General features: G+C 42.5%; 1 protein-coding gene across 1 annotated transcript; it reads right to left on the bottom strand.

Moving 5' to 3' along the window:
* Nucleotides 1–3,056: 3,056 nt before the first annotated feature.
* LOC135995930 (myosin heavy chain, skeletal muscle, adult-like) lies at nt 3,057–24,416 on the bottom strand. Its single transcript, XM_065647570.1, has 39 exons — nt 24,387–24,416; nt 19,812–20,052; nt 19,580–19,723; nt 19,330–19,486; nt 18,192–18,219; nt 17,986–18,094; nt 17,800–17,892; nt 16,620–16,683; nt 16,431–16,529; nt 16,234–16,337; nt 16,015–16,153; nt 15,642–15,760; nt 15,396–15,545; nt 14,368–14,538; nt 13,152–13,458; nt 12,972–13,051; nt 12,455–12,542; nt 12,243–12,360; nt 11,600–11,723; nt 11,379–11,515; nt 11,031–11,286; nt 8,979–9,221; nt 8,697–8,873; nt 8,469–8,614; nt 8,290–8,380; nt 7,813–8,202; nt 7,565–7,691; nt 7,209–7,327; nt 6,702–6,898; nt 6,195–6,378; nt 5,943–6,108; nt 5,646–5,770; nt 5,147–5,455; nt 4,842–5,045; nt 4,471–4,596; nt 4,205–4,375; nt 4,014–4,118; nt 3,776–3,871; nt 3,057–3,344 (listed from the first exon to the last, which is right to left on the bottom strand). Exons 2-39 carry the CDS (start codon nt 20,013–20,015, stop codon nt 3,189–3,191), a joined length of 5,823 nt encoding a protein of 1,940 aa, XP_065503642.1. The 5' UTR covers nt 20,016–20,052; nt 24,387–24,416; the 3' UTR covers nt 3,057–3,188.
* Between the last annotated feature and the right edge of the window lie 2,309 nt (nt 24,417–26,725).

The following is a 26,725-nucleotide window of genomic DNA, read 5'->3' as shown; positions in this document are numbered from 1 at the left end:
AGATCATCACATTTAGATTGTGTGTATCTAAAATTATTACCAGCTTTCAAAGTAGTAGTATGTCATGCAATACACAATGTGCAAACCTTTCTTGCTTGCTTGCTTGTTTGCTTGCTTGCTTTCTCTCTCTCTTGCTTGCTTTCTCTTTTCCTTCCTTCCTTCCTTCCTCCCTTCCTCCCTTCCTCCCTTCCTCCCTTCCTCCCTTCCTCCCTTCCTCCCTTCCTTCCTTCCCTCTAAGTACTTTGAGACCTGGAAAGCTTAATCTGTCATTGTTGGCAAGAAATTTCTGTAAGGAACTTCTTTCTGCAGGTCAGAAGTACCTTCTCCAATTCTTAGTGCCTCTTATACAACTCATGCTTTTGTGGTCAGGAAACACAACTAACTCTTTCAGAGTTTAAAGTCAGAGAACTCCATAGTCCACTTGCAGCAGCAGCTCTGGTGGAGTTCAACAGCTGCATCTATTTTAAACCTTCCCTTAGAGATGTTCCATTATGCCTATTATGGACCCATGTTTTTCCCAAGATCAGTTACCTTTGCATCAGCACTTATGAAGTCACAAGCCATCTGACTCCAGAAACAGTCAATGCAAAATGACTCCTGTGCTCCACTTAAGGCAGCAAATTACAGAGTGAGGACGAATTAGTTTTCATTACCACTCTCATTTATATTCCACTCTGATTGCAAGAAGTCTCCAATCCTGCTTTCCATGGTGACTGGTGGCAGGGCAGGTCAGCCCAGTACAATATGTGGGACTTCTCTCCATTTCCTACACACGCAACTTGAAGCAGATAATTGGACCAAGACGTGGTCATTTGAGGAACCTGTAATGTTACCTTTCATCAGCTGAGTGTTTAGGAACAAATTCTCAAGTCATAGTTTCTTACAGGTGAAAGATGAGCCCCAGCATTTTCAAGTGCTTCAAGTGCACAATGATTCTGGGGAGACCCTATTGTGGCTTTTCCGTACTTAAAAGGGGCCAATAACAACCGTGGGGACAGACTTGGAAAAGGGGTCATGGTTTTAAACTAAAGGAGGGCAGATTCAGGTCAGACATGAGGAAGAAAACGCTTACACTGACGATGGTGAAACACTGGCCCAGGTTGCCCAGATAGGTGGTGTATGCCACATCCCTGGAGACGTTCAAGGCCAGGCTGGACGAGGGTCTGAGCAACCTGATGTAGTTGAAGATGTCCCTCTGCATGGCAGTGTGTTGTTGGACTAGAGGAGCTTTGAATGTCCCTTGCAACAGAAAGTGTTCTATGATTCCTCCACAGTCAGGCTAGGTTGTTCATTTTGGATGGTCATTGTAATATTGTCCAAAGGGTACAGGGATTTTAAGCATCCAAATATGGTCTACAAAGTTGTTGTGGTGTTTGCTAGTCAGTCAGCAGCTTTAAAAAGGTACCCATGGAGCTAGAAATATTTCTCCATGCTTTTTCTGAGCCACAATTGCAAAACACTGACTTTGGAATTCAAGTTTTGTGTTTGGTATTGTTTGTTGAAAGAAAGATTTGCTTTAGAACAGGCAAAATCCTTTGCTGTCTTTCAAGGTGTGGCAACAAAGGTGTTGTCTGGAAAGAAAGAATCCCAGCCATTTCATGGGACCATAGTGTGGGAAGGGAGAGGAGTGAGGGGCGGTTTCTCTTCTTTGGTGCCCAGATATTGCTGGCATTGATGCAGCTTTTACAGCTTCACATGTAAAGATGCTGTCCCTCAAGAGCATCACTTACAGTGACACAGGAGTCAACACAGGGCGTCATCTGTTCCTTGAATATATTTAGCTGCTGTCTAGCAAACTACTTCCATATTTAGTCATAACATGGGAGGATTCCTTGGGTGTAAACCTCACCGTGCCTGGGAGAAGGAGGACCTCCTAATCCTGAATGCTGTTGCTGCAAACACCCTGACTGCTGTGGTCTGCGCAAAAGGCTTCCTTCCTGCTGTCTCCTCCCCTCCTCACCTCCAACAACTCCAGCTCCCTTCCCCAGCAACTTCACAGCTCCTTGAAGTAGCCCCTGGAAACGTAGTGATGGGGTGCTAGCCAGGAACATCGAGGGAGCCATAAGTGTCCCTGTAGTGAAAGAGAGTCAGGTCTCCTTTACCATTGCTGACATCTGCATGTAGAATCTGCCCTTAGCAGTTGCACAATGCACCAGTGTCCAGTGCTGGCCAGAATGGTTGTTTGGTATTTTAAGCTGCACTGCTCCTTTCTGTGCAGGTATTAGGCAGTTTCCTCTGTTAAATACCCATTCCAGGTAAATGAAGCACTAATGTGTTATTTTGAGGTCTCAGTGTGTAAAATGCTCTTCACTCCCAGGATGTGGCACCAGTGGTGTCCAGACCTGTTCTCTGCTCTGACTGCACAGCCCCCTCGTGGCACTGATGGCAATGTCTGCGGTTGGAAGCCATCCTTTCTGCCTGGAGTCTCTTCCTCATGGCCAGATTTTCCTCATATTTGTTTTGTCAACACATTATATTCTGCTTATAATTGTTTGCATTGTTACCCCATGTGGGATGAAAAATATTCAGTGACTGTTGGCTGCTTCTTTCCAGCCTTTGTTCAGTTCACTTATACAACAAATGTCCTACATTGCTGCAAAAAGCAGCCAGGAGGAACTGGTTGGCAGTGTGTTGCTACCATGTTTGGTGTTTCCCTTTATTCTCAGAGAGTCAGACCTGGAGATTTCTTCCATGCTGTCATGTTACCAGAGTTGTTCTCATTTTAAGTTTTAAATAATAAAAATGAGTTCCTTTTGTTGTGTAACCTTGTAAACCTTGTAAAACATAGGTTTACAATTTCTCTTCTTATAGAAAACAATTCTAACTTTAAATTACAATTACATTGCTGGAAAACACTGTAGTGTAGTGAAAAATAATTTGTTTGCTCTGATGGATTTAACTGTTACAGTAACTGGCATAGACCAGTTTCTAGATCTTGCTCTAGCAAATAAATTAATTTCTAGAGCTAACTCCTGAAAATTAATTGTTTGAAAATGCCCCAAACTTAGGTAACTGCAGAACTGAGTTACAGCAAATCAAAAGCACTGCTTCTGCTGTGCATGCAAAGGAATCTACCATCTTTATTCTCTACACAATGACAGGATTCCAAAGACTAATTACAGAAGAAAGTGACCAAGAGCTTCACATTTTGTGCATCTCTCGGGTCGCTATTTTACTTTATAACACCCTCACTCTTCCTCTCCTATCTTCTTGCCATGAAACTCCCGGCTCTTCACTCGGAGCTTGTTCACCTGTGACTCTGCAATGTCAGCCCGCTCCTCGGCTTCCTCCAGCTCATGTTGGATCTTGCGGAACTTGGAGAGGTTGACATTGGACAGTTCCTCCTGTGTGGGGGAGGGAGTCGGTGGTGAGGAGCCCAGGGCAGGGCTTTCAGTCCTGCTACAGCTCGGCCTTGTATGTCTCTGGTACTTCTCAAGGGGAAGGCCCAGAGCTCCATCCCCCAGCCACCAGTGCTGACCCAGAAGCTTTACACAGACCTCCTCATCCTCCCTTATTGAGGACCCCACTGGGACAAGCTTCACCAGTACTGTGTCAATCCTGAGGAGCTAATTCATCACTCGGGTGTGTCGTTTGTGTATTTATTCTCCCACTTCTTTTGTAATCATGTATCAGGGAGGTTTGTATCAATAACAAAGACCCTAAAATGCTTGATTGTTGATCCCTGGCATTTTCCAAATTTATGTTATTCATCTCCTCAGCACCTGTGTGAAACTCACAGAAAGCAACAATAGTCCATTCTCCAAGCAATACTTACAGCCTCCTCAGCTTGTCTCTTGTAGGATTTCACCTTCATTTGCAGTTTGTCCACCAGATCCTGAAGCCTGAGAACATTCTTACGGTCTTCCTCAGACTAGAGAGGTTGGTAAAAAAGAAAGAGAGTGAATTATTGGTTTCTCCACACCAAAAAATAACATTTCATCTTGGAGTTCATCAGAAAAGCTTTGGCTTCCTGGGATGACAATGTGTGATCCCAAACAGGCCTCCTGCTTTACCTGGTAGGTCAGCTCCTTCACCCTCCTCTCGTACTTGCGCACACCCTTCACGGCTTCAGCGCTGCGCTTCTGCTCAGCATCAACCTCCCCTTCCAGCTCCCGCACCTGCAAGGACAAGCCCATCTTTGGAGCTTCCCTGATGGCTGTTTGTGTGACATATTCTCTCATGTACAAATAGCAGCTCTACGCACCCTGGCCTCCAGCTTCTGGATTTGCTTCTTGCCTCCCTTCAGGGCCAACTGCTCAGCCTCGTCCAGACGGTGCTGCAGGTCCTTCACCGTCTGGTCCAGGTTCTTCTTCATCCTCTCCAGGTGGGCGCTGGTGTCCTGCTCCTTCTTCAGCTCTTCTGCCATCATGGCTGCCTGATGAGACCAAAGGGTCAAGTCCATTTGGGGGCTGGAGACAGTTTGGAGGAGAATACATCCAGCATCAGCAATGAAAGGAGCCCCCAACTCACATCTGTGATGGCCTTCTTGGCCTTCTCTTCAGCATTGCGGGCTTCCTGGATCGTATCCTCCATTTCACTCTGAATTTGGGTAATGTCTGTTTCCAGCTTCTTCTTGGTGTTAATCAAGCTGGTGTTCTGTTGAGGGAAAATCACAATGTTTTGACCAGTGGCTTTTTACCATATTTAGAAGAAAAAAATTCCTCCTTTATTTCTGGTTTTATTAATGTTTCATATGAAGAATGTGTACTGCTGATTAATGGTAATGGTAGACTGCTGAAGTGTCAGTGACATACAGCTGCCAAAAAAAGAAAATAGACCTAATGGTCTGTTCAGTTCTCTAAGAACTGTAGATATTATATCTATTCAACCCTACAACTTACTTGAGAGTGGAGGAGCTGCACACGTTCAGTGGCATCCAGAAGCTCCTGCTCAGCCAGTTTCCTCGAACGCTCCGTCTGCTCCAGGGCTGCCCGTAGCTCCTCAATTTCAGCCTGTAACAGGTTTGCTCTACGCTCCACCATGGCCACCTGCTCCTTCAGGTCCTCCTGTGTCCTGAGAGCATCGTCCAGGTGTATTTGGGTATCCTGAAAAAGAGACAGGAGAAATTGCAAGGTGGCAGTGTGTGCTTGGGTGACAAAACTGTTCAGGGATGTCTTCTCTCTTTCAGCAGCTTTGCTGAACGGACCTTGAGCACTCCCTGTGTGTTTCTCAGGTTCTTTTGTGCCTCTGCAGCCACGCGGTTGGCATGGCTCAGCTGGATCTCCATTTCATTCAGGTCTCCCTCCATCTTCTTCTTCAGCCTCAGGGCTTCATTCCTGCTCCTGATCTCAGCGTCCAGGGTGCTCTGCATGGACTCCACAATTCTGAGGTGGTTTCTCTTCATCTGGTCAATCTCCTCATCTTTCTCTGCTATCTTTCTGTCAATCTCCGACTTCACCTGGTTGAGCTCAAGCTGGAGGCGCAGGATCTTCCCCTCTTCATGTTCCAGGGAGGCCTGGGCAAGTGGACACAAGCATTTGTAACATCGATAAAGCTGTTTCCTTTCCAAGCAATTACAGTATATTTCACGAAATCTCAGCTGACTGCACCCTCCAGCCAGAACAGAAGAGGATCAAGAATTTTTTAGCCATGTGTCCCCATTGCTTATATTTTTAGTGTGGACACCAGTGACTATGGGCCTGTACCTCAGCTTCCTCCAGAGCAGCCTGGATTTCAGATTTCTCCTGCTCAATCTGCTTCTTGACTTTCTCCAGCTCATGAATCGCCTTTCCTCCCTCTGCAATCTGCTCCGTGAGGTCGGAAATCTCCTCTGTGGGAACCAAGACCAATGGCACGGTCAGGCACAGAGCACAACGGGAAGGGCCCTGTCACACCAAGGTGACAGACATCCTTGCCCACCTGCGGGCACAGACCCATGTGGAGCGGTGTGGAGCGCTGGACAGGGAGAAAGCCCTGCCAGGAGCAGAGGGCCAGGCACTTACGCTGCAAGTTCTTGTTCTCCCGCTTCAGCGTTTCCAGGTGGTCCAAGGACTCCTCATACGCATTCTTCATCTTAAAGAGCTCTGTGCTGAGAGAACGAGACTCCTTCTGGGAGGCTTCCAGCTCGGCCTGCGTCTCCTCGTACTTCTGTTTCCATTCTGCCAGGATCTGAAGAGAAACCAGGTGTGAGTTTGGATGTGGCCATCAGGAGGGGCTGCTCTGCCCAGGAAGCCCATGTCTGGAGCCCAAAAGACCTTGTCAAAGTTCTTCTGCTTCTTATCCAGAGCTGCACAGGCAGCATTTGATCGCTCCACGTCAATCATCAGGTCCTCCACTTCATTCTGCAGCCTCTGCTTTGTCTTTTCCAGGGAGGCACATTTGGCATTCACAGCTTCAACATGTTCCTCTGCCTCCTGCAGGCGCTGTGCCAGCTTCTTCCTGGGAGGTGGTAAGCACAGCTCCAGGTGAGGAAGAAAGGAGATATTTGTACTATGGTGCTTTTCTCAACAGTGTGCTTTGCCACTTCACAGTCTGTGGACCACATCCCTCTTCTATTTGTCCACATACTACATGGTTTCTGTCTGCCATTCTCTGCCTCCTACACATATTTGCCTTTATCTTTTTCTTTTCCCTCCCACATGCATTACTGGATGCTATGCTTATGCCACCCCACCCCAAAGCAGAGCATTGGCTTCTTCCTGACAATGTCACAGTTGTCTCCTCAGGTTTTTGGTTTTAGTCTGCCATCCTTCCCCACGTACTTGGCCTCCTCCAGCTCCTCCGTGCGCTGAATAGCGTCAGTCTCGTATTTGGTTCTCCACTGGGCCACTTCACTGTTGGCCTTGGACAGCGCACGCTGCAGCTCCCCCTTGGCTTCCTGCTCCTCCTCATATTGTTCCCGGAGCAAGTCACAGTCGTGGCGAGCAGACTGCAGGGCGTGGGCCAGGGCACTCTTTGCCTGTAGCAACAAGAGTATTTGGACAATGAATGGAAATATCCTTGGAGATCTCCTGACTGAGGTGTTACTGACACTGGATTATCCATCTATGCAAAATGGCAACAATACATTGAAAGGGGTGAGAACCTGGTATTGCCAAAAGAAATAATGGAGAAACTCCAAGTAATAGCTAACATGAGAAGACTTGCACTGAAATATCTGGGGAATTTTTTGTGTCTTATCATAGCTTTTTTAGTTGTATAAGTGTCTGAAACACATATTAGTGAGGAGAAATCTAGTGCATAACACAGGATATGGAAAACCTTCTCACCTTTATCTCTTCTTCTAAGTGCCTCTTGAGTTCCTCAATCTGTTGTGTGAATGCCTGCTTGCCTCTTGACAGCTGAGAAACCAATGCATCCTTCTCCTCCACCTGTCGTGAATATTCACCTGGAAAAGTTTGCAGATGCACAAACATTTCATTGCCATTGATGACAGTATTGTGGACATTTAGGACTGTAAATCCAAATAGACAGCGGAGCTTCAGAAATTTATGATCCCATTCCAGGCATTTCTCATTATAGGGGAGCCAAGGCATGTCAGACTGACCATGTGACTAGAAGGTTCATTTCTGCATTAACTCTCTTGACATTATTCATTTGCACATCAGGGATGTAAATGTCTCACCTGACTCTGTCTGCAGACGAGCTCTTTGAGCATTGAGGTCATTGATCATGCGCTGATGTTCTTCTTCCTTTGTTTTAATCTCACTTAACTGATCTTCCAGCGTGCGGCACATCTTCTCCAGACTTGCCTTGTGTCAACATACAGAAGGGGAAGGATTAACCATTCACACCCTCAGAAATAGCAGGCTCAAGAATTTACATTGTATAGAATTCCATTGGGGCAGAAACATCTGTAAGGTATTTGTGTACCTTGGCTTTGGAGACAGACTCCATGTTACTGGCCAAGTCGTCAATCTCCATCTTCAGCTCGCTCTTCTCCTTCTCCAGCTTCTGCTTCACTCGCTGCAGGTTGTCGATCTGCTCCCCAAGCTCAGCTGTGCTGTCCGCGTGCTTCTTGCGCAGGGCGGCAGCCGTGGCTTCGTGCTGCAGTGTGGCCTCTTCCAGGTCGCGACGCATCTTCTGAAATTCTGCCTCACGCTTCTTGTTCATATCGATCTGAGCTGCCGTAGCCCCTCCTGCTTCTTCCAGGCGCTCGCTGATCTCCTCTAGCTCCCTGGAGAGGTCAGCCCGATGCTTCTCGGCTTTTGCCCGAGAGGTTCGCTCGGCCTCAATTTCCTCCTCCAGTTCCTCAATACGGGCCTGTGGAACATTAGGGAGCCTTCACACCTGGGCCTCCTCCTACCTGACCTGAGACTGGGAGAGAAAGGGGAAGGAACAGAGACTTGCCTGAAGCTCCTTGATCTTCTTCTGTAATTGTATGCCCAGGGCTTGCTCATCCTCGATTTTGCTCTGGATCTGACTGATTTCAAAGTCTTTCCTGTTGGCAAATCAAACCATGTTAGAGATCAGTGAAAACAGACAAGCGCAACCAGCCCAGTACTCAGGTGCCCCACAGCCATGCTTACTTCTTCAGTTTCTCATCCAGCTGCTGCTTATCATTTTCCAAATCCATTATGTTGTCATGGGACAGCTTCAGGTCTCCTTCAAGTTTCCTCTTAGCTCTCTCAAGGTCCATGCGCAGTTTCTTCTCTTGCTCCAGGGACCCTTCCAGCTAAAGAGAAGAGCATCAGTGCTGAGCTGGTGGTGGCTGACTGTGTAACAGCCTTGATCTCCCCCTACACATTTGTGCTTACATCATCTACTTGCTGCTCCAGCTTGGTCTTGGCTTTGGTCAGCGTATTGACTTTGTCCTCTTCTGCCTGCAGGTCATCCAGTGTCTGCTGGTGGGCCTCTTGGAGGGCTTTCTTCTCTTTAGTCAACTTGGCAATGGTCTCATCCAGGGCTGCCATCTCCTCTGTGAGGTTTTTCACCTTTGAGAAGAACGGAGCAAGTGTCAATAAAGGAAGTAGATACAGAAGTCCTCTAACAGCAAAGTGCTTTTTTCTGAAGTGCGAGTGACTTGATCTGCCTCCTACCTTGTTTTCGGTGGCATGTTTTTCCTTCTCAACCTTGGCCAGTGTTAACTCAAGGTCATCAATATCTTTCTTCAGCTCTGAACATTCATCCTCCAGTTTCCTCTTCTTGGCTGTCAGCTCAGCATTAATTTCTTCCTCATCCTCAGCCCTTTCAGTCACCTCCTTAATTTTGGCTTCCAGCTGGATTTTGGTTTTGATGAGCTGGTCACATCTTTCCTCAGCATCAGCCAAGCTATCTGCTTCCTGGTAAGGAGACACAGATTTTCTTTTTTTATAATATTTAGAAGTTTATCTTCTTCATCTTTTATCTTACTAAATTGACATATGAAAAAGCCATGTCTGAAATAGCCTTTTCCCTCGAACAGTTAAACAATGTTTTCAGTTTTTCTGTCCAGGAAATTGTTACGCAAGTTCTCAGTTTGGAACAACTTTGGCTTTTTTGTGGTCTTTTAATTCTATCTCTCAGAATTGTAGTACTGAGAATAGCTCATGCACTTAGGTATCACAGAAAAGTGAACATCTCCATTACTAATTTTTCAATGGAAGGGACTTTTTGCTTCATACACACTAATCGGTGGCTTCCTTTTTATAATTGATGTTGAACACAGTGTTACATGGGGATATAAAGTATTCATTATTCTCAAGAGAAAAAGTGCTAGATAAAAAAAAGAATGTAGCTGTTCTTGATTAATTGGAGCTACTGCACATACTATACAGTTGTTGCCTTTTAAAAAATGTACATATTCATCGTATTTCCAGCTTTTCTGTCTGGAGTTTTCAATGCTGATTTCATCTGGATTCCTATGCCTTCTATCTTGTGTATTTTATTTGAATAGTTTTGTCCTATATGAGTTTAACTGGGAAACACCTTTATAAGTAAGATCAAAATCTGTGTCTTCTTTTCTTTTTTAGACTGAGGAAAAAAACCTCAGGTTTCCTATTTTCTAACTGAAGACCGAAATCTCAGTGTAACTAGGGGAAAGATGAATCATGTATTTCATCATTTCAGTGCTTTCAATAATTTAATGACTAATTTTAAATTGCTTTGTAAGATAGGGTTTGAATACCAAATACTGCTGGAATATATTTTAAGATAATAATTTATTTTTCTAAATTTGGTGTGCCTACAAAGCTCGTGTGATCTTGTTAATAACAAATCCACTACATGGCATATGATGAAAATCCAGGTTGCGGATGTAAATCTCTACTCTACTCAGAGGCGAAAGATCTTCCTTGATTACTCAACTGCTTTGTTATTCTGTGTTATACTCAATTATGTCCAAATAATACAGACGTATGAACTGCCTAGACAGACGTCATAGTTTAGTATTGTTATACATATATATGGCCTCCAAATTTGGTATATGCATTTTGCATTTAAGGATTATGGATTAATGCAGCACAGGAAGGACTCAGAGAGACATTTCACTAGGGAGGTTCAACATCTGCCTGTATCAGGGTGTATCTACCTCTTCCTTTTTATCTTCCCATGGAATATTGAACACTCTTGAGCATAGTAAAACACCATAGAACATCCCTGGGAGATGAGAGCTTTGGTCAAAACTAGGAGATCTGGATTAATTTATTTTTAGACTGAGGAGAAATGTCAAGTCATATTTTCTGCTTCCTGAATGAACAATTAATCATTAGCTATTAAGTGGCTGTATTTACAGGCAACTATTTGAATTCTAAGTTGCATTTGCTGTCCAAAAGGAATAAATCCTTGTTTAGATGGAGCTACTGCCTGCAGGACATCCCTGCTCAAAAGGAGTTGGGGGTTCAGGTACAACTCTATCCAGAGTATTTCAACTTGGTTGGCTCAGAAAGCAAGAACACTGATTCCCACTTGGAGATCCCTGGATCTTTGTACTGGCTGCTAGAGGGCTCACTATGCTGCTGAGAGACACTAGTTTCTGCAGCTTCACATAAACATGAAACATAATTCAACAAATATCTGGCACAGGGTGATCTATAGCCTGACCTTTTGCTTCTGAAAGAGCAATCTGAATGAATAAACTCTTTTTATGAGTGGGAAATAATGGTGATACTCACCGCCTGCACTTGGAGCTGCAGGTCATTTTTCTCCTGCAGCAAAGAAACCATTTTCTCCTCTAGCTCCTTCCTCTTTGCCTCAGACTTTGAAAGCTCTTCCTTGGTTTTCTCAAACTCTTCCTTCATGTTGGCCATCTCCTTCTCAGATTCCGCGCTCTTCAGCAAGGGCTTGATCTTGAAGAACAACTTCATCCAGGGCCAGTGCTTCACATTCATGAAGGACCGAATGTTGTACTGGATGCAGAAGATGGACTCCCTGAAGCATAATTAAAATATACATTGAATATTTTCAGTATGAGAAGTGTCAACACTTTCCCCCAAGTACAGTGATATTAACTGAAGATATACCTCCTCTGCACCATTCTCTGGTACTCCACTCTCATCAGGAAGCCCCTGCACAAGGCTTGTGTGCGGGTGATGAGCTGTGCCAGCTTCTCATCCCTCATCTCCTCCAGGAGTCCCAGCAGCCCAGCTTTGAAGAACACCTTGAGAAAGGGCATGTTGCAGCACATCACTTTCAGGCAGAGCAAAGCTCAGGTACACAGGGGTGAGACAAGGGGGGTTTGTACCTTGGTGTGGCCAAATTTGTACTGGGTGTGGTCCACATCGATGGACCCAAGAAGCTTCTCAGAAGCCTTCTTGCTATCGATGAACTGTCCCTCGGGGATGGCGCTGGCATTAAGCACCTTGTATCTGCAGAATGACAGGAACTATGAATGAAGGCAATCTCAAGTCACAAGGTTATACTGTTTATTGAAATTAACAGCAGTCTTTGCATCAGAATAAGGCTGAGCAGGTTGGAATTTCACCCCTTGTTTAGAGATACAGTTATAATGAAGTGCTAACCTGGTTAAAAAATCTGTTTTTAGGTGATCAGTCATAGATGAAAAGAGGGCACTGGTCTCCAGCCATTTCAGTCTTATATCCTTTTCACTTCAACTATACAGTAGAAAATTGCTACTATGTGCATAGGAGGAAAACATTTTCCCTTGAAACTTACAGCTGATGCAATGGGCAAAGCACTCATAGAGTAGTGATTTTTGTCTGGGAATATGTTGTAGCCACATCCCAATCTGCATTTTTTAATCTTGTCATCACTGGCTTGTGTATCTATTGTGCTCCTGTACTCAGAGACACTGGCAAAGTTCAGTTCTGCAATGACCAGCAATCAATGAGAACACCTGAATTATCTCTTAATTTCATAGCTCTTACCTCTGTTTAAAGTCAGCATAGAGGACTCTGCTGGGGAAACCTTTCCTGCAAATTCTGATGCCTTCCAGCACGCCGTTACAGCGCAGCTGGTGAAGTACCAGTTCATGCTCCATGGCACCTACCAATTCAGAGCATAAATGAATACCATGGTTTGCTGTGCAGAGGGGAATGGCTTTATCAGAGGAAATACTTTTTCTGCTTGAGCATCTTACCAGGTGTTTTTGTTTCATTGGGGATGATGCAACGGACAAAATGGGGGTGAGTGCTCCGTAGATTGGTCATCAGCTTGTTTAAGTTCTCCTGTGAGACCATTATTTAGTGTGTGTTTATATTAAATATGGAAAAAGTAACTCTTAGATTGTTTGAACTTCACGTGAATGGCCTATCAAGGGTGATGCACTGGGCTGAAAATTATCAGCTGATGATTCCTCAATCAATAGCTCAGTCCATTCTGATTCTGAACATTGAATATCACGTCTTAGGATAAGAAAAATGTTGCCATCGACCCAATGGGAGATAAAGGGTGGGTACTGCATAGTTTTCTGAGAAAATTCACGTTTAACTATAAGTTCAGGACTTTATAGGGTTTTTTTGCTGCCATAAGATTTTTATTATGGTTTTTAATAAGGATCTGAACAAAAGTTGTTTGTTATTTTACTGTGGCTGAGCCAGTTGAAAATGCAGTTTAATTCTAATTTGCATAGATGAAAAGATATAGTGTTTACTTACCCGGAAAAGAGCTGAGACAGTCTGGAAAGAAGAACCCTTCTTCTTGCCTCCCTTCTTGCCACCACCACCACCACTAGCCTCTGATAAAATTGACATAATGACACATTTATGACTTTTGGGCCCATTCATGATTTTTCAGAACCACTGTGCATCAAAGAGATGCCATTTCAGAGAACTGACCTGCCTCTCCACCAGCAGAGGCAAAGAGTAAGGCCAGTGTCTTCACAGATGATTTCTGGTACAACCCAATGACAGTTTCATTCAGGGGGTCCTTGTTCTTCTCCAGCCAGCCAGAGATGTTGTAGTCCACTGTGCCAGCATAGTGCACCAGGGAGAAGTGAGCCTCAGCCTTCCCTTTGCCAGGTTTGGGCTTCTGGAAGTTGTTGGACTTGCCCAGATGTTGGTCATAGAGCTTGTTCTTGAAAGAGGTGTCAGTTGCCTTGGGGAACATGCACTCCTCTTCCAGGATGGAGAAGATGCCCATGGGCTGGGAGAAGCAGCAAAAAATAAAAGTGATAAAATACAGATCTACCTTCAGAAGGAGACCATAGTAAAGCACAGGAAACAGAAATGCATTCAATTTTTGAACAAAAAATGGATCAAGTCTTTGTGAAGTTTTGCACATGCAGTTCTAGACAAAATACGAATTTCTGTCTGAAACAAATATATTTCAGAACAGATAGTGTCACAATAATAATGAAAAGTTGTCTAAATAATATGGTAACTGATGGATCATAATGAGATTTTTATTATTTGCACTGTTATTTTCCAGTGTAAATTTGTGTAGCTGAAGGTGCCTTACTAAAATCTAACATGTTCAACAGATCACCAGATACTTCAGCTACTTCCTGAAATCCTATTTTTTATTCCTCTCTTCTCATTCTTTTACAAGAGGATGTTACATAAAACAGTGTCAGCTTGTAGTGATGGTTTTATTAATCTCTGTTTCTGCAGTACCTTTTTTCTGTACATACCTATGATTTTACTTAGAAATTGTGTTTCAGAATTCACAGTTTTAATAATGAAATCATAGTAATAGTACTTAAAATTGTGTTGGTTTCTGGAAAGAGATCTTTCATCTTTGTAGACTGGAAGACCATCAAATTATGTGTGATCACTTTAAGTCTTCTATGGCCAAACAACCAAAAGTACAGTTGTTTGTTTTTAAATGCATAATGTAGTTAATGGATCACTTACAGGTACTTCATTTGTAGCCTTATCACAAAGGTCCTTAGAAATTATTTTAAGTGAAAAAGTACTTTTTGAATACGAATAGCCAGGAACATAGATGAATAGTAATACGTATGTAAAGCATTAGGGCAAAAAAATAAGACAATAAAAATCCTGTCAATTCTGTCACAAAGAAATAACAAAATCTTGTATGTAATCAACATACTTTTTCAATGAGCTCAATGCAGGCAGCCAGGTCCATCCCAAAGTCAATGAACTCCCATTCAATTCCCTCCTTCTTGTACTCCTCCTGCTCCAGCACGAACATGTGGTGGTTGAAGAACTGTTGCAGTTTCTCGTTGGTGAAGTTAATGCACAGCTGCTCCAGGCTGTTGAACTGCTCAGTGCAAAGACAAGATTTACTCATTCTTATGATGAATAATTGCCTTTTTCTGTGCACTCAGACTCCCTTTCAGGGATGCCCAGTTAAAACAAATATATTTTAATATTAAAACATCCCATTAACCATTTTTAAAGAGGCTGGATTATTTTTTTCTTTCCTAGCTGTATGATGTTTACATGCAAAATTTATTTTTAAATCAAACTCCAAAATGATTTGGTAGTCTTATCCCTTTCAAAGTGCAATTTACTTCACTCTTTTTTCTTGTATTGTGTAAATATTCCTATTGCCCTCCCCAAAAAAATAGACATTATCTGTGTTTGCCAGCCTGGAATCCAATGCATTTTTCCTCTCCAAATCACTGTTTGGCCCTTCGGAAGCAGAGGATATATATTGCTGTCTTTTTCAAAGCCTCAGCACAATTTTGTGTGGGACTTAAGTCTACCTGTCTGTTCCTATACTCCATGATATTGTATCTTTGGTACTTATGTGCTATTTGTCAGTGGATTTTTTCAATACTAATCCCAAATTATTGAAATCTACATTTGTGCTAATTATGTAAACAGCAGCTGCTTCTTCCTTGTGTATCACATAAAGCTATTACATGCAGATCCATTGAAGCTCATGGATTGTGCTGAAGAAAAAATAGTGACACATACAAGGAAGGAAAGCATTTCCAGAAAAAAAAATGAACTTTTTCAATGAAAATGTAAAACTTGATTTGACATTACAAATGAATAGAATGTTTAAAAAAAAAAAAAAAAACACAACAAAAAACTGCACCATAATTCTCCAGATTCTCTTAAGCCCTAATTGCCTTTTCAATATTTTACTAAGATTTCTGTGGTACTTGCATCAAAGATCTCAAAGCCAGCAATGTCCAGGACACCAATGAAGTACTGTCTGGGTTGCTTGGTATCCAACTGTTGGTTGATACGAACAACCATCCACAAGAACATCTTCTCATAGACAGCTTTTGCCAGGGCACCTACTGCATTGTTCACCTAAAACAAGGAAGAATAGAGCAGAAGAAAAACAATATCCAGAGCAAATAATAAGTGACAAAAGTCGGATGTTCCTAGTCACCAACTGGTTGTTACCTGCTGCACAGTTTGACCCTTGGTTACATATTCATTCCCAACCTTGACTCGGGGGTAGCAGAGGGCCTTGAGCAGGTCTGCTGAGTTCAGACCCATCAAATAGGCGGCCTTGTCTGCAACTATACAGAAAGAGAGAAGGATATGGTGACAGAGGAGAATGGTCATTGAAACTGGTCATCCTCTAAGATGTAACTGCAGAGCTGCAGGTTTCAGCACTGCAATCCTGTGACAGCTTGGAGGGCGATTTAGAAGCATGACAATGATGGCAGTTGAGAATTATGTCTTTATGAAAGTAAATTGGTAAGATACCTGAATGCCAACTGCCAGCTATGTAACTGTTTCTGTTACTCAGGGTTCTAGATTTTGCTAATACCTTCTGTGCCATCGGGCTCTGCCTGCTCCTCACGCTGCTTCTGCTTGAACTTCAAGTTCCCGTAGTGCATGACAGCCCCTGTCAGCTTGTAAATGGCTGTTTTCTCATCAGCAGTGAAGCCCAGGATGTCAATGGCACTCTGGCAATAGAATCAGTCAAATAAACCTTTGGGCCATTAAATGAAGCTTTCACCATACCAATATGCTCTGTGTCACTTACATCTGTAGCCATCAGTTCCTCCTGGTCATTAATGCTGGCAACAGTGATCTCACCTTGACTCACAAACTGGTAGTCATATGGGTTAGTGGTAATGAGGAGCATGTCTTTAAAGAGGAATAGGACATATCTGGGCATAAGAATGAAGACAAAGATTAAACACATTCAAATTCCACCAAAGAGTTTGTAATACTTCTTACCAATGAGCTCTGGCTTCTTGTTGGACATGATCTGATAGAAGATGTGGTAGCTTCTTTCTGCTTTGAGCTGGAAAGTGACTCTGGACTTCTCCAGCAGATCTGTCAAGGACAGTAGGACAGAGTTAGACATGAGAAGGTACACTGAGGTGGAAAGGGATGAAGGAAAGTGATCTCGTCAGGAGGTCTCACATGTTTCAATGTCAGCAGAAGCCAGTTTGCCTGTGGCTCCAAAGTGGATTCGAATGAATTTGCCCTTTAAAAGGGAAAGAAAAAAGTAATTTTGAAATTTTACTTACACTAAAAGTATGTAACCTTACATTGCCCACAGAGGACAATATTTAAACTTAGAATTAGTTTTGAATGATTTTTTCTTATTTTTCATTAAGTATCAAAACAGAATGAAAAAACAAGTCAATAAAATTTTTATACTGCCAGTACTAAGGTAAAAACCCAAGTTGAGTTGTTGTTCAGTGGATTACCCTGAATGCACAGGGACAAGAAAACCACTAAACAAGCCTTTTATTAGGTCATTTATGCATCAATTCAAATAAGGGATATAGAAAAAGCCAAGATGCAGTTGCCATTTTTTAAGCAGATACAATGCTGTGAAGGTGGATTTTAATGGTGGAAATACTAAACAAGTTTTTAGGATCTTTTGGAAAAACAGAAGGCAGGTGTTATTTTTTGAGTTGTGGGGAGAGGGGCAACATAACCAGAACACAGAACTTCAGGCTGAGACTGTGGATTGGTATTGTGATTTCTCAAGGACATTTACAGCTTATCTAACAAAATTTATGAGTGGCTTTTTGCATTAAAATTATCAAAAAGACAGTGATAGAGCAATTTGGTTTCTGATAGGAAATCTTGAAGGCATCTTTGTCCCTATGCCTTCCCAGACAACTTGTATCAAGGTCCGAACATTCAGATTAATAGGTCTGCCCAGTTCTGTGTCGAAAAAAACCCAGAGATTCATAATTTGAAGATCTGATGCAGGCAATTTCCATCTTTTCTGTCTTTTCCTTCCTTCTTCCTTTCCTCCCTTCCTTATAGCAATTTACACCAATTTGTATCTACAGTCTTTATGACATATACCAGGAGTATATATATATGAAATTGCATAATTATTCAATAATATAGATATTTATACATATTTAAATAATCCCCCTTTGTAAATATTTCCTGTACTACACTTTTAAAGTCATATTGTTAATAATGTAGTCTAGTTAGATAGTTCTTAGTTGATAACAATATGAAGAAACTATTAGTTCAATAAATACAGTCATCCAAACATGACACTTAAGAAATTTCAGTTTCTGTTCTGACATCATTGTTCACTTGAAAATGTCAGCTTCTCTTATAAACAACTCACAAAGCGTGAGGAGTTGTCATTCCTCACGGTCTTGGCGTTTCCAAAGGCCTCCAGCAGGGGGTTGGCGCTGATGATTTGATCCTCAAGCGTTCCCTGCAAGATGACAGTTATTGCTGGTTATCCTTTCCAAAAATCATGTCAGGAATGGAGAAAAGCTTTGATTCAAGCCAGTATCTATTAATTTACCTGCATTTTGCCGGGCTCTTCCTTCTTCTTCTCCCCACTGGCTGCAATTGTTGCAAAGTACTGGATGACACGCTTTGTATTCACAGTCTTCCCTGCACCAGATTCTCCGCTGTCAAAGCAAAGAGAGAAGCAGAGAGTGTGTGGTCGGGCAGGAGATGCCCTGGTACTGGGCAGCCCCGCAGGGACCCAGCAGGGAGTGTACGTACGTGATCAGGATCGACTGGTTCTCACGATCTGTGTAGGAGACAGAAATAAATAGACTTTGTAAATGAAGAATATAAAAAGACGGAAAATTAATGCAGTTAAATGTAAGTTACAACAAGAAGAATGCCTGCAGGCTTTTTCCTTTGCTTACTAGTAACAGTTTTTAAGAATTCAATTCTTTGTGAAGAAATGCTTTTCCATCAACAATGAAAACCTGTGAAGGGACATGTGTTTCTTCCCTCCTGCACTCTTTATGGTCTTTTCTTTTTTCCTCCTGCATCCAGCACATTGTGTGTGTCTTTTGTTTGTTCATTTGTTTGTTTTGATTGTTTGTTCATTTTTTAATTTTCTGCTACACAGATTGTAATTAGAGAGACAGAGAAAGGGAGAGTAAGGACCCACAACAAAGGAATCCTCAGAGTGGATAATAGTTTGAACTCAATAACATACAGAAAGAAAAGAATGAAAAGCTGGAAGCAAAACTAGCAGCAATGTATAATTCTATTACATTTTTTCATGTCGTGGTTTTATCAAGACAAATCTGAACTTTTGTGATATTGATGTTTCCCGTAGCCCTTTGATTACTTAACTTCACATAATTAGTCAGATTTTTCATATCACATATCAATCTCATACTCTTTTCACTTTTACTGTTTCACTACAGACATAATTATCTTTCTTGCTCCATCTGGTCCATTTGACTTATCATTTTTTCTGACACACTATCTGTGGTAATATACTTCATTTTTAGAAATACTAACATGAAAAAATCCTGTTCAAATTAGCAGTCAATGCTATGACTGAAATAAAACTCTTACAATGTGCAAAGAAAATGTCAGCATATTTTTTAGGGAAACTCCATGATTACTTTTAAAATCACATTTTGATAGAATGATGTTGACAGCCACTCACCTGTTAGCACGAACTTAAACAAGTAAAATGCCAAAATACCTCACTGATTGCAGGAGTGTCTTTCATTTAAAAGAGTAGAAACAATGGTGTGAAGATTGTAAAAAACACACAATAGTATGTATGCATCAGAACCATGAAAGCTTTGAAAAAGTCTACTCCTATTACTGGGACAGAGTACCCCTTCCGAGAAATTCATGGTACTGTCCTGAGACAGATGGAGCCACTCACCAGTCAGCATGAACTGATAGGCATTGTCAGAGATGGAGAAGATGTGTGGAGGGGCCTCCTGGCGCTTCTTGCCTCGGTAGGCCAACACCACCTCCGGGTTGTACACCGGCAGCCACTTGTAGGGGTTGACGGTGACGCAGAAGAGACCCGAGTAGGTCTGCGAGGAAGGGAGACAGCACGTTGCCTTCCCCTTAGCCTGGCAGAGCAGTTCCTCCCAGCTCCCCAAAGGAAGACTGCTGCTGGTACTTACGTAGATCATCCAGGCTGCATAACGCTCTTTGAGGTTGTACAGCACAGCGGGTTCGTGGAGGTGGGTCATCATGGCCATGTCCTCGATTTTATCATACTTGGGAGGGTTCATGGAGAAGATTTGATCTTCCTTCACAGTCAGGGTCTGTCAGAGAAAAGAAAGGTACATCCGTGTCAGCTTGGATGTCAGAGTAGGAATTAAGTGTTGTTTGTAAACCCTGCATTTTACCCACCTCTCCACCTTCGGTCTTGACGGTGACCTTCCCTGATTCCCTACTCTGGATTGTCCCTTTCACAAAGGATTCCTTAGGATGCACCACAAAGACAGATGTCTTGGCATCGAAAGGCTTGTTCTGGGCCTCGATTCTCTCCTTTTCTGACTTTCGGAGGTAAGGAGCAGCCTCCCCAAAGATGGCCATCTCAGAGTCTGATGACATGGCTGCTGTTTATGGAGGGGCTCGTCAGCAGAGAACACTGTGAAAGAGCAGATATGTTGCCCAAATGAGTCAACATTTTTCATTGCTATTCCGTTCATTGAAAAACTTCAACAATGTCATAGAATGTGTGATTTGGGAAGAATCTCAGGCAGTTCTTTGGTCCGCCTTCCCATGCAAAGCAAGACAAATGTTGGATCAAGATACCCAGAGCCTTTTCCGGTGAAGTTTTATCTCCAAGAATGCAGATTCCTCAGTCCCTCTTCATCCCTGTTTAATGTCTGACCACCTTGATTGTGAATTTTTTTTCCTAATATCAGATCAAAATTTGTATTGCTGCAACACGTCTGTTATCTCTCATCCTTTCACTCCGCACATGCGAGAAGAATCTGGCTCTTTGTACTGTTTAACCACCTACCCACAAAATTAAAATGGGGTTGTCTTATTGCTATCATCAACAGCAATAAGACAATCCCATTTTAATTTTGTCTCCAGAGCAGGCAAACCTTATCTTTTCAAACCCTCCTCATATATAATTTGCTTCTACCTATGTTGGAAGCCCTCCAGAATTTCTACATCTTTCTTGTCACCAGGGAGCACCAAACTGGGCACTGTACTCCAGATGTGGGAGTTGAATGAGGGGAAGAATCACTTCCCATTACCTGCTGGCTACACTCTTATGAGTGCCTGATGATGTGCTGTTGGCCTTCATTCCCCCAAAAGCATACTGCTAACAAAGGTGCACCAGCACACATGACCCTTTTCTGCAAAGGTGTTTTCTAGCCAAATAGCAGCCAACTTATCCTATTGTGTGGGGTTGTTCTTTCCTATATGCAGGACTTCACACTGCCTTTGCTAAAATTTGTCAGGTTCTTGTCAGGTCCAGGCTAAAGACTTTTTGGAGCCTTCTTAAGGGTGTTATTGCTCTGTAGCATATTCATGAGTCCTTCAGTTTGATCTCATCTGCCCAGTTCCTGAGGATGCATTCCATCCATCATTTGGGTTGCTAGTGGTGATGAGAAATATCAAGCTCCCAGCACTGACATATTTCCAGCACTGTTGTGCTCTGTGTTGTGATTCAAATTTTGAAAAACTGAAAGATGAGTGTTTCTTTTTACATTTCTTTTTACATTTCTTTTTACATTTACAATACTATTCAATATATTCATCAACGACTTGGATGAGGGAATTGAGTGTACTATCAGCAAGTTTGCTGATGACACGAAGCTGGGAGGAGTGGCTGACACGCCAGAGGGCTGTGCTGCCATCCAGCGAGATCTGGACAGGCTGGAGAGTTGGGCGGGGAAAAATTTAATGAAATATAACAAGGGGAAATGTAGAGTCTTACATCTGGGCAGGAACAACCCCAGGTTCCAGTATAGGTTGGGGAATGACCTATTAGAGAGCAGTGTAGGGGAAAGGGACCTGGGGGTCCTGGGGACAGCAGGATGACCATGAGCCAGCACTGGGCCCTTGTGGCCAAGAAGGCCAATGGCATCCTGGGGTGTATTAGAAGGGGGGTGGTTAGTAGGTCAAGAGAGGTTCTCCTTCCCCTCTACTCTGCCCTGGTGAGACCTCATCTGGAATATTGTGTCCAGTTCTGGGCCCCTCAGTTCAAAAAGGACAGGGAACTGCTGGAGAGAGTCCAGCGCAGGGCCACAAAGATGATTAAGAGAGTGGAGCATCTCCCTTATGAGGAAAGGCTGAGGGAGCTGGGTCTCTTTAGCTTGGAGAAGAGGAGACTGAGGGGTGACCTCATCAATGTTTATAAATATATAAAGGGTGGGTGTCACGAGGATGGAGCCAGGCTCTTCTCGGTGACAACCAACAGTAAGACAAGGGGTAATGGGTTCAAGCTGGAACACAAGAGGTTCCACTTAAATTTGAGAAGAAACTTCTTCTCAGTGAGGGTGACAGAACTCTGGAACAGGCTGCCCAGGGAGGTTGTGGATTCTCCTTCTCTGGAGACATTCAAAACCCGCCTGGACGCCTTCCTGTGTAACCTCACCTAGGTGTTCCTGCTCTGGCAGGGGGATTGGAGGTCCCTTCCCATCCCTAACATTCTGTGATTCTGCGATTCTGTGACATCCACGTAACTTCGGAAAATGGCTAAGTTACTTATGCCTTGTCAAGCTGAGCAGGTCAACTTCTACATTCTTTTCATATTCTATGCCTAGTGCCTCTAACCCCTCACCAAAAAGTTGTTCTTTTCCGTTAGATTGATAGGTCCCAGGAGACTGGAGATTTCACCAGGAAAATTTTAGATTAAAATATTTGTAGAGGAACACTGCAAGGCTGCTGTGGTTGAATTGAACGTCAATAAAGCACTTACAACGTTGTATACTTAAAGCTTTAAAAGCGTGCTGTAAAGTGTTTTGTGTCATTCTGCAAGTAAATATTAAGGAATGGGTTCCAACTGAAGCATCACAGTGAGGCACCATGCCAGAGGAAGAGGATATTCACGCCACCTACCTGGAGTTACCAAACCAAAAAGCCCACATTAAAAGCCTTGCTTGCCTATACACAAAGTAGCAGTAGGTGACTCAGGAAGGTGGCAGAAGGTCCAGATGTCTTTTGCTGGTGCTCTGAATAATTCACTGGAGTTGTTTACTTCTTGTCACAAACAGTTTAAGCAGCCCAGCATCGTAACATCAGGTTTGAATAAAGTGTGCACCTTCCCTCTCTGTGTCACTTGAAGGGGAGTTTTAGGGCAAGAAACATCAAATGTAAATTCTAAACAACTACATCCTTCCAGCAACTGCCATCCTGGTTGTCCTCCTGCCATACTGACGAATGCTCCCTTCTTGGTTGCACAATGGCACACCTCCTCCAGCAGAAAGAAAGGGCCTGTGATGATGAATGGCTTCCAGCCTTGGGGCAAGAGCAATCATGTACAGCAGGAGTGCAGCAATCAAATCCCCTCAGGCTAAGGAAGCCTGGATTCCAGTCTCATTTTTTAGCATAGATTCTGATTAGGAAGTAGGGGTTAAATGTGTACAACCACTTTCCTGCTGTTGAAACCAGCTGTGAATGTTAGCTGTGCTATCAGTTGTACTAGTCAGTGCTAGCTGGGCCACCTTTGGTTGTAAAATTGTGTCCTTTAGGCATCTTAGAGATACAACAAAATTAGTTTCTGTGTTTCAATGGAGAGATATACCCAGGTCTAAATTAGAAATCATCCTGGGTGTGGACAACAGAACAATGTCAATGATCAAAGAAAGTCATACTGGAAATTTTAGAAATCTATTCTGTCTGAACAAAATAAGATTTGTGTGTGTGTGTTCCACTGTCCAAGAACTTAAGTGTATAAGTTATAGTTAACTTCCTATTTGATCTCATGCTGAAATTTTAGTACAGCTGTGATGGATGCATTTGACTCCTGCTTCTACCTACGACAGGCTGTCACCTTAAATCAAGTGCACTGATATTTCATTGACAATGGCAGAAATGTGTTGCAAGTAACTTAACTCCGGAAAGTAGTAAGTAAGCAAATGGTATATAAGGATGGATAATACGGTAAGTTAAAATACCACATCATTATTTATTTATTTGTATGCTTGTTGTTTGTGCAAATAATTATATCCAAAGTTATAAAATTAAGTCAAGAATTTACAAATCAAAGCTGGATGTCTAAATGCAATACTGGATTTCCAAGGAAATACCACATGTCCAGCAATAGAAAGCACTGGATTTCGGTGGAAGTTAAAGAAACAAGCAACTTACTTAGATGTTATGTCATGACTTTCAGTTACCTAAAGAAGCCAACCAAATGTTAACATCCAAAACAACACATAGTAGCATGAAGATCCTTCATTTTGTTCTGTTTTCTTTCAGAGGAATAGGAGCAGTAGGTTTTTTTGTTTGTTTAGTTGGTTAGTTGATTTTTTTATTTTTTACTGGGTTTCCTAGTATGAGGCCCACATGCAGATTATACCTCTGCAGTATTATCTGAAAAATATTTTCATATGAATTTTTGACCAGTATCATATACAGTAATACATACAATTTGTTACAAACCTTTAAGATTTTGCCACAGTCTGTTCTGTTGGCTGGCTCTGTCTATCTGGACTTCATGCCAGAACAGATCACTTACTTCACTGATCCATAATTAAACATGCGGAATCCCCAAGAAACATTTCCTGGCATGGCATCTGTGGCTAGTGGCTTCAAGCACAGACACTTTGGAAAGCTTGCTTGCCATGAACAACCTACCCAACCATCAGCATGCCAGAACCCAGCAGTGGCCAGGAATACATGGGCATACAGCAATTACCCCCACGATTTTACAGAAAGTTGTCACCACAAAGTAGTCTGTTTTAGAGAAAGCTGCCACTTTTTGTCTGTCCCTTAAGTGTGAGTAAATTAGGCTCTTACCTCTTATGATATGAGAAGATGCCTTGCAGGCTGGAAGACGATCAGTGCTGTAAAGCAGAAATGGCAGATCCCTCATTACTGCTGCACAGAATTCCACAGGCATGTCACAAAGCAAAAAAGCCAGCATGCTTTATCTTACAGTTATTAAATCCTTGCAGACACAGAAAAGTACACCAGGACAGCAGGGCTGAAGTGGGACATGTGGACTGTGGGGGACGCTGTCCCTTTCTGCCAGCCACAGACATGTACTTACCACAAAGTTTTCTCTGGAGATGGGACAGCCCAGATTCAAGGGCTCTTTTATAGACTCTGGTCAGCACATGCTGCAGATGCCTCCTCTGTCTTTGGGCAAAGCATTTTTGGCAAACCTTGTTTTTGGCAAAGCATTGTCTGGCAAACTGAACAAACTGAGAACTGTAAAGTGATGTTAATAGATATAATTAGAAGTTTTTGGTCTCTCACTAGCTATGTGAATAAATCTCCTATAAATAATATGAGAAGATTCCTAAGGAAGAATTTCAACGAATGCTGACTAGAGGGCTGAGGGTAACTACTAATAACTGTAGGCCGTAGATGCTCTATGAATCTGAGCTAAGGGAGCAGGGACAACCATTCACTGGACAAGCACAGTGACATTTGGGTGCATACCTTAACCTTTTCTGAGCCTGATGACAGCTGCCTTTTAACAGAGCTCTCTACTTACAGACCTTGGATACGAGATGTGGATTTTACTGTTGTCTGCATTGCTTATCTTAATCAGATTATTAAGTATTACTTTGCTTCCCTTCTTCCAGTTGTAACATAATATAGCACAATGTATGAGGGAGAATAGCTACCTTGAACCAAACTAAGTGTTCATTAAGTTGTAATCCATCTCTGGATATAAATAGAAAATAACCTTAATTCGGATATCTTCCAACATTTTGAAATCTTGAGTTTAGATTTTCATAGAAAAATTTATAGAGATTTAGAGTTTCAATTGATTTATTGAAAAATACTTTCTTTAGTGGTGTTTATTTCTCTGTCAATCCCTAGTTCGTCCCATAATACAAAAGAATCAATAATCCCTCTCCACATACCAAGGCAAATACTACTAATCTATCTTATCTGTCCTTGTATGAACATCATTACTTAGTTCTCATTAGCTTTGACATTCTCCCCTATAATTTTCTGTTCTACATTCTCTCTGTCAAGATTACATGCAGTGTTAATACCGCAGCTCCATACATCTTAACACTATCTGTCACAGTATTCAATAGTTAGCGTTGCTTCCCCTGTGTACATTACTTTGCACTTATCAACATTTTTTTGCCCAGTGTAAGTATCACAAAATTCTTTCACAGCTCTTCTCAGTTTATTTTTTCCCACTGAGAATAACTTTGTGTCATTGATGATATTCTTGGACACCTAGACATGTTTTTTCAAGGTAGGGATTTTTCATCCTTAGTTGACAGAACTCTAACACATTAGAATCAAATATGTGGAACTCCATATGTAATGACAGGTAGTCTTACTGTTTGCCTTTTTTGAGACACATGGTCAGGATGGAATAGTAATTCAGGTAAAGAAAATGCCAGGAGGACTGCATGGATGAATAAGGAGCTCATGGCAAAACTCAAGACACAAAAAAGCAGCATTCAGAGAATAGAAGCAAGAACAAGTAACCTGGGAGGAATAGAGAGACACTGTCCAAACATGCAAGGATGAGGTAAGGAAAGCCAAAGCCCAAATGGGACTGAATCTGGCCAAAGAAGACAGAAACAGCAAGAAGGGCTTCTAATTACATAGGTGACAAAAAGACTAAGGAAAATGTGGGCCCATTACTGAAGGAGTTGCAGGCCCTCGTGATACAGGACATGGAAAAGTCTAAGGTACTAAATGCTGCTAGCAGGACCTTCAGGAATCCTAGGTCCCAGAGAGCAGGGAGAAAGTCTGGAGGAAGGCAGGTATACCCTTGGTGGAAGAGGATCAGGTCAGGGAATACTTAAGCAAACTGGACATACAAAAGTTCATGGGCCTTGAAGGGATAAACCCACGAGTTCTGAGGGAGATGGCTGGTGTCATTGTGAGGCCAGTTTTGATAATGTTTGATCAATCATGGTGATTAGCAGAAATGCATGAAGGCTGGAGGAAAGCAAACATTACTCCTGTCTTCAAGAAGGACAAGAAGAAGGTCCAAGGGAACTACAGGCCAGTAAGCTTCAACTTGGTTCTTGGGAAGGTGTTGGAGCAACTAATCCTGGAAACCATTTCCAGGCAGCTGTAGGACAATAAAATCATGAGGAGTAGTCAGCATGGCTTCACCAAGGGGAAATCGTGCTTCATCAACCTTAACCACT

Source organism: Caloenas nicobarica, chromosome 18 (assembly GCF_036013445.1).
Source record: "Caloenas nicobarica isolate bCalNic1 chromosome 18, bCalNic1.hap1, whole genome shotgun sequence".
Classification (NCBI taxonomy): Eukaryota; Metazoa; Chordata; class Aves; order Columbiformes; family Columbidae; genus Caloenas; species Caloenas nicobarica.
Note: the sequence above shows the minus strand (reverse complement) of the source record. Positions and strands in the feature narration are given on the sequence as shown.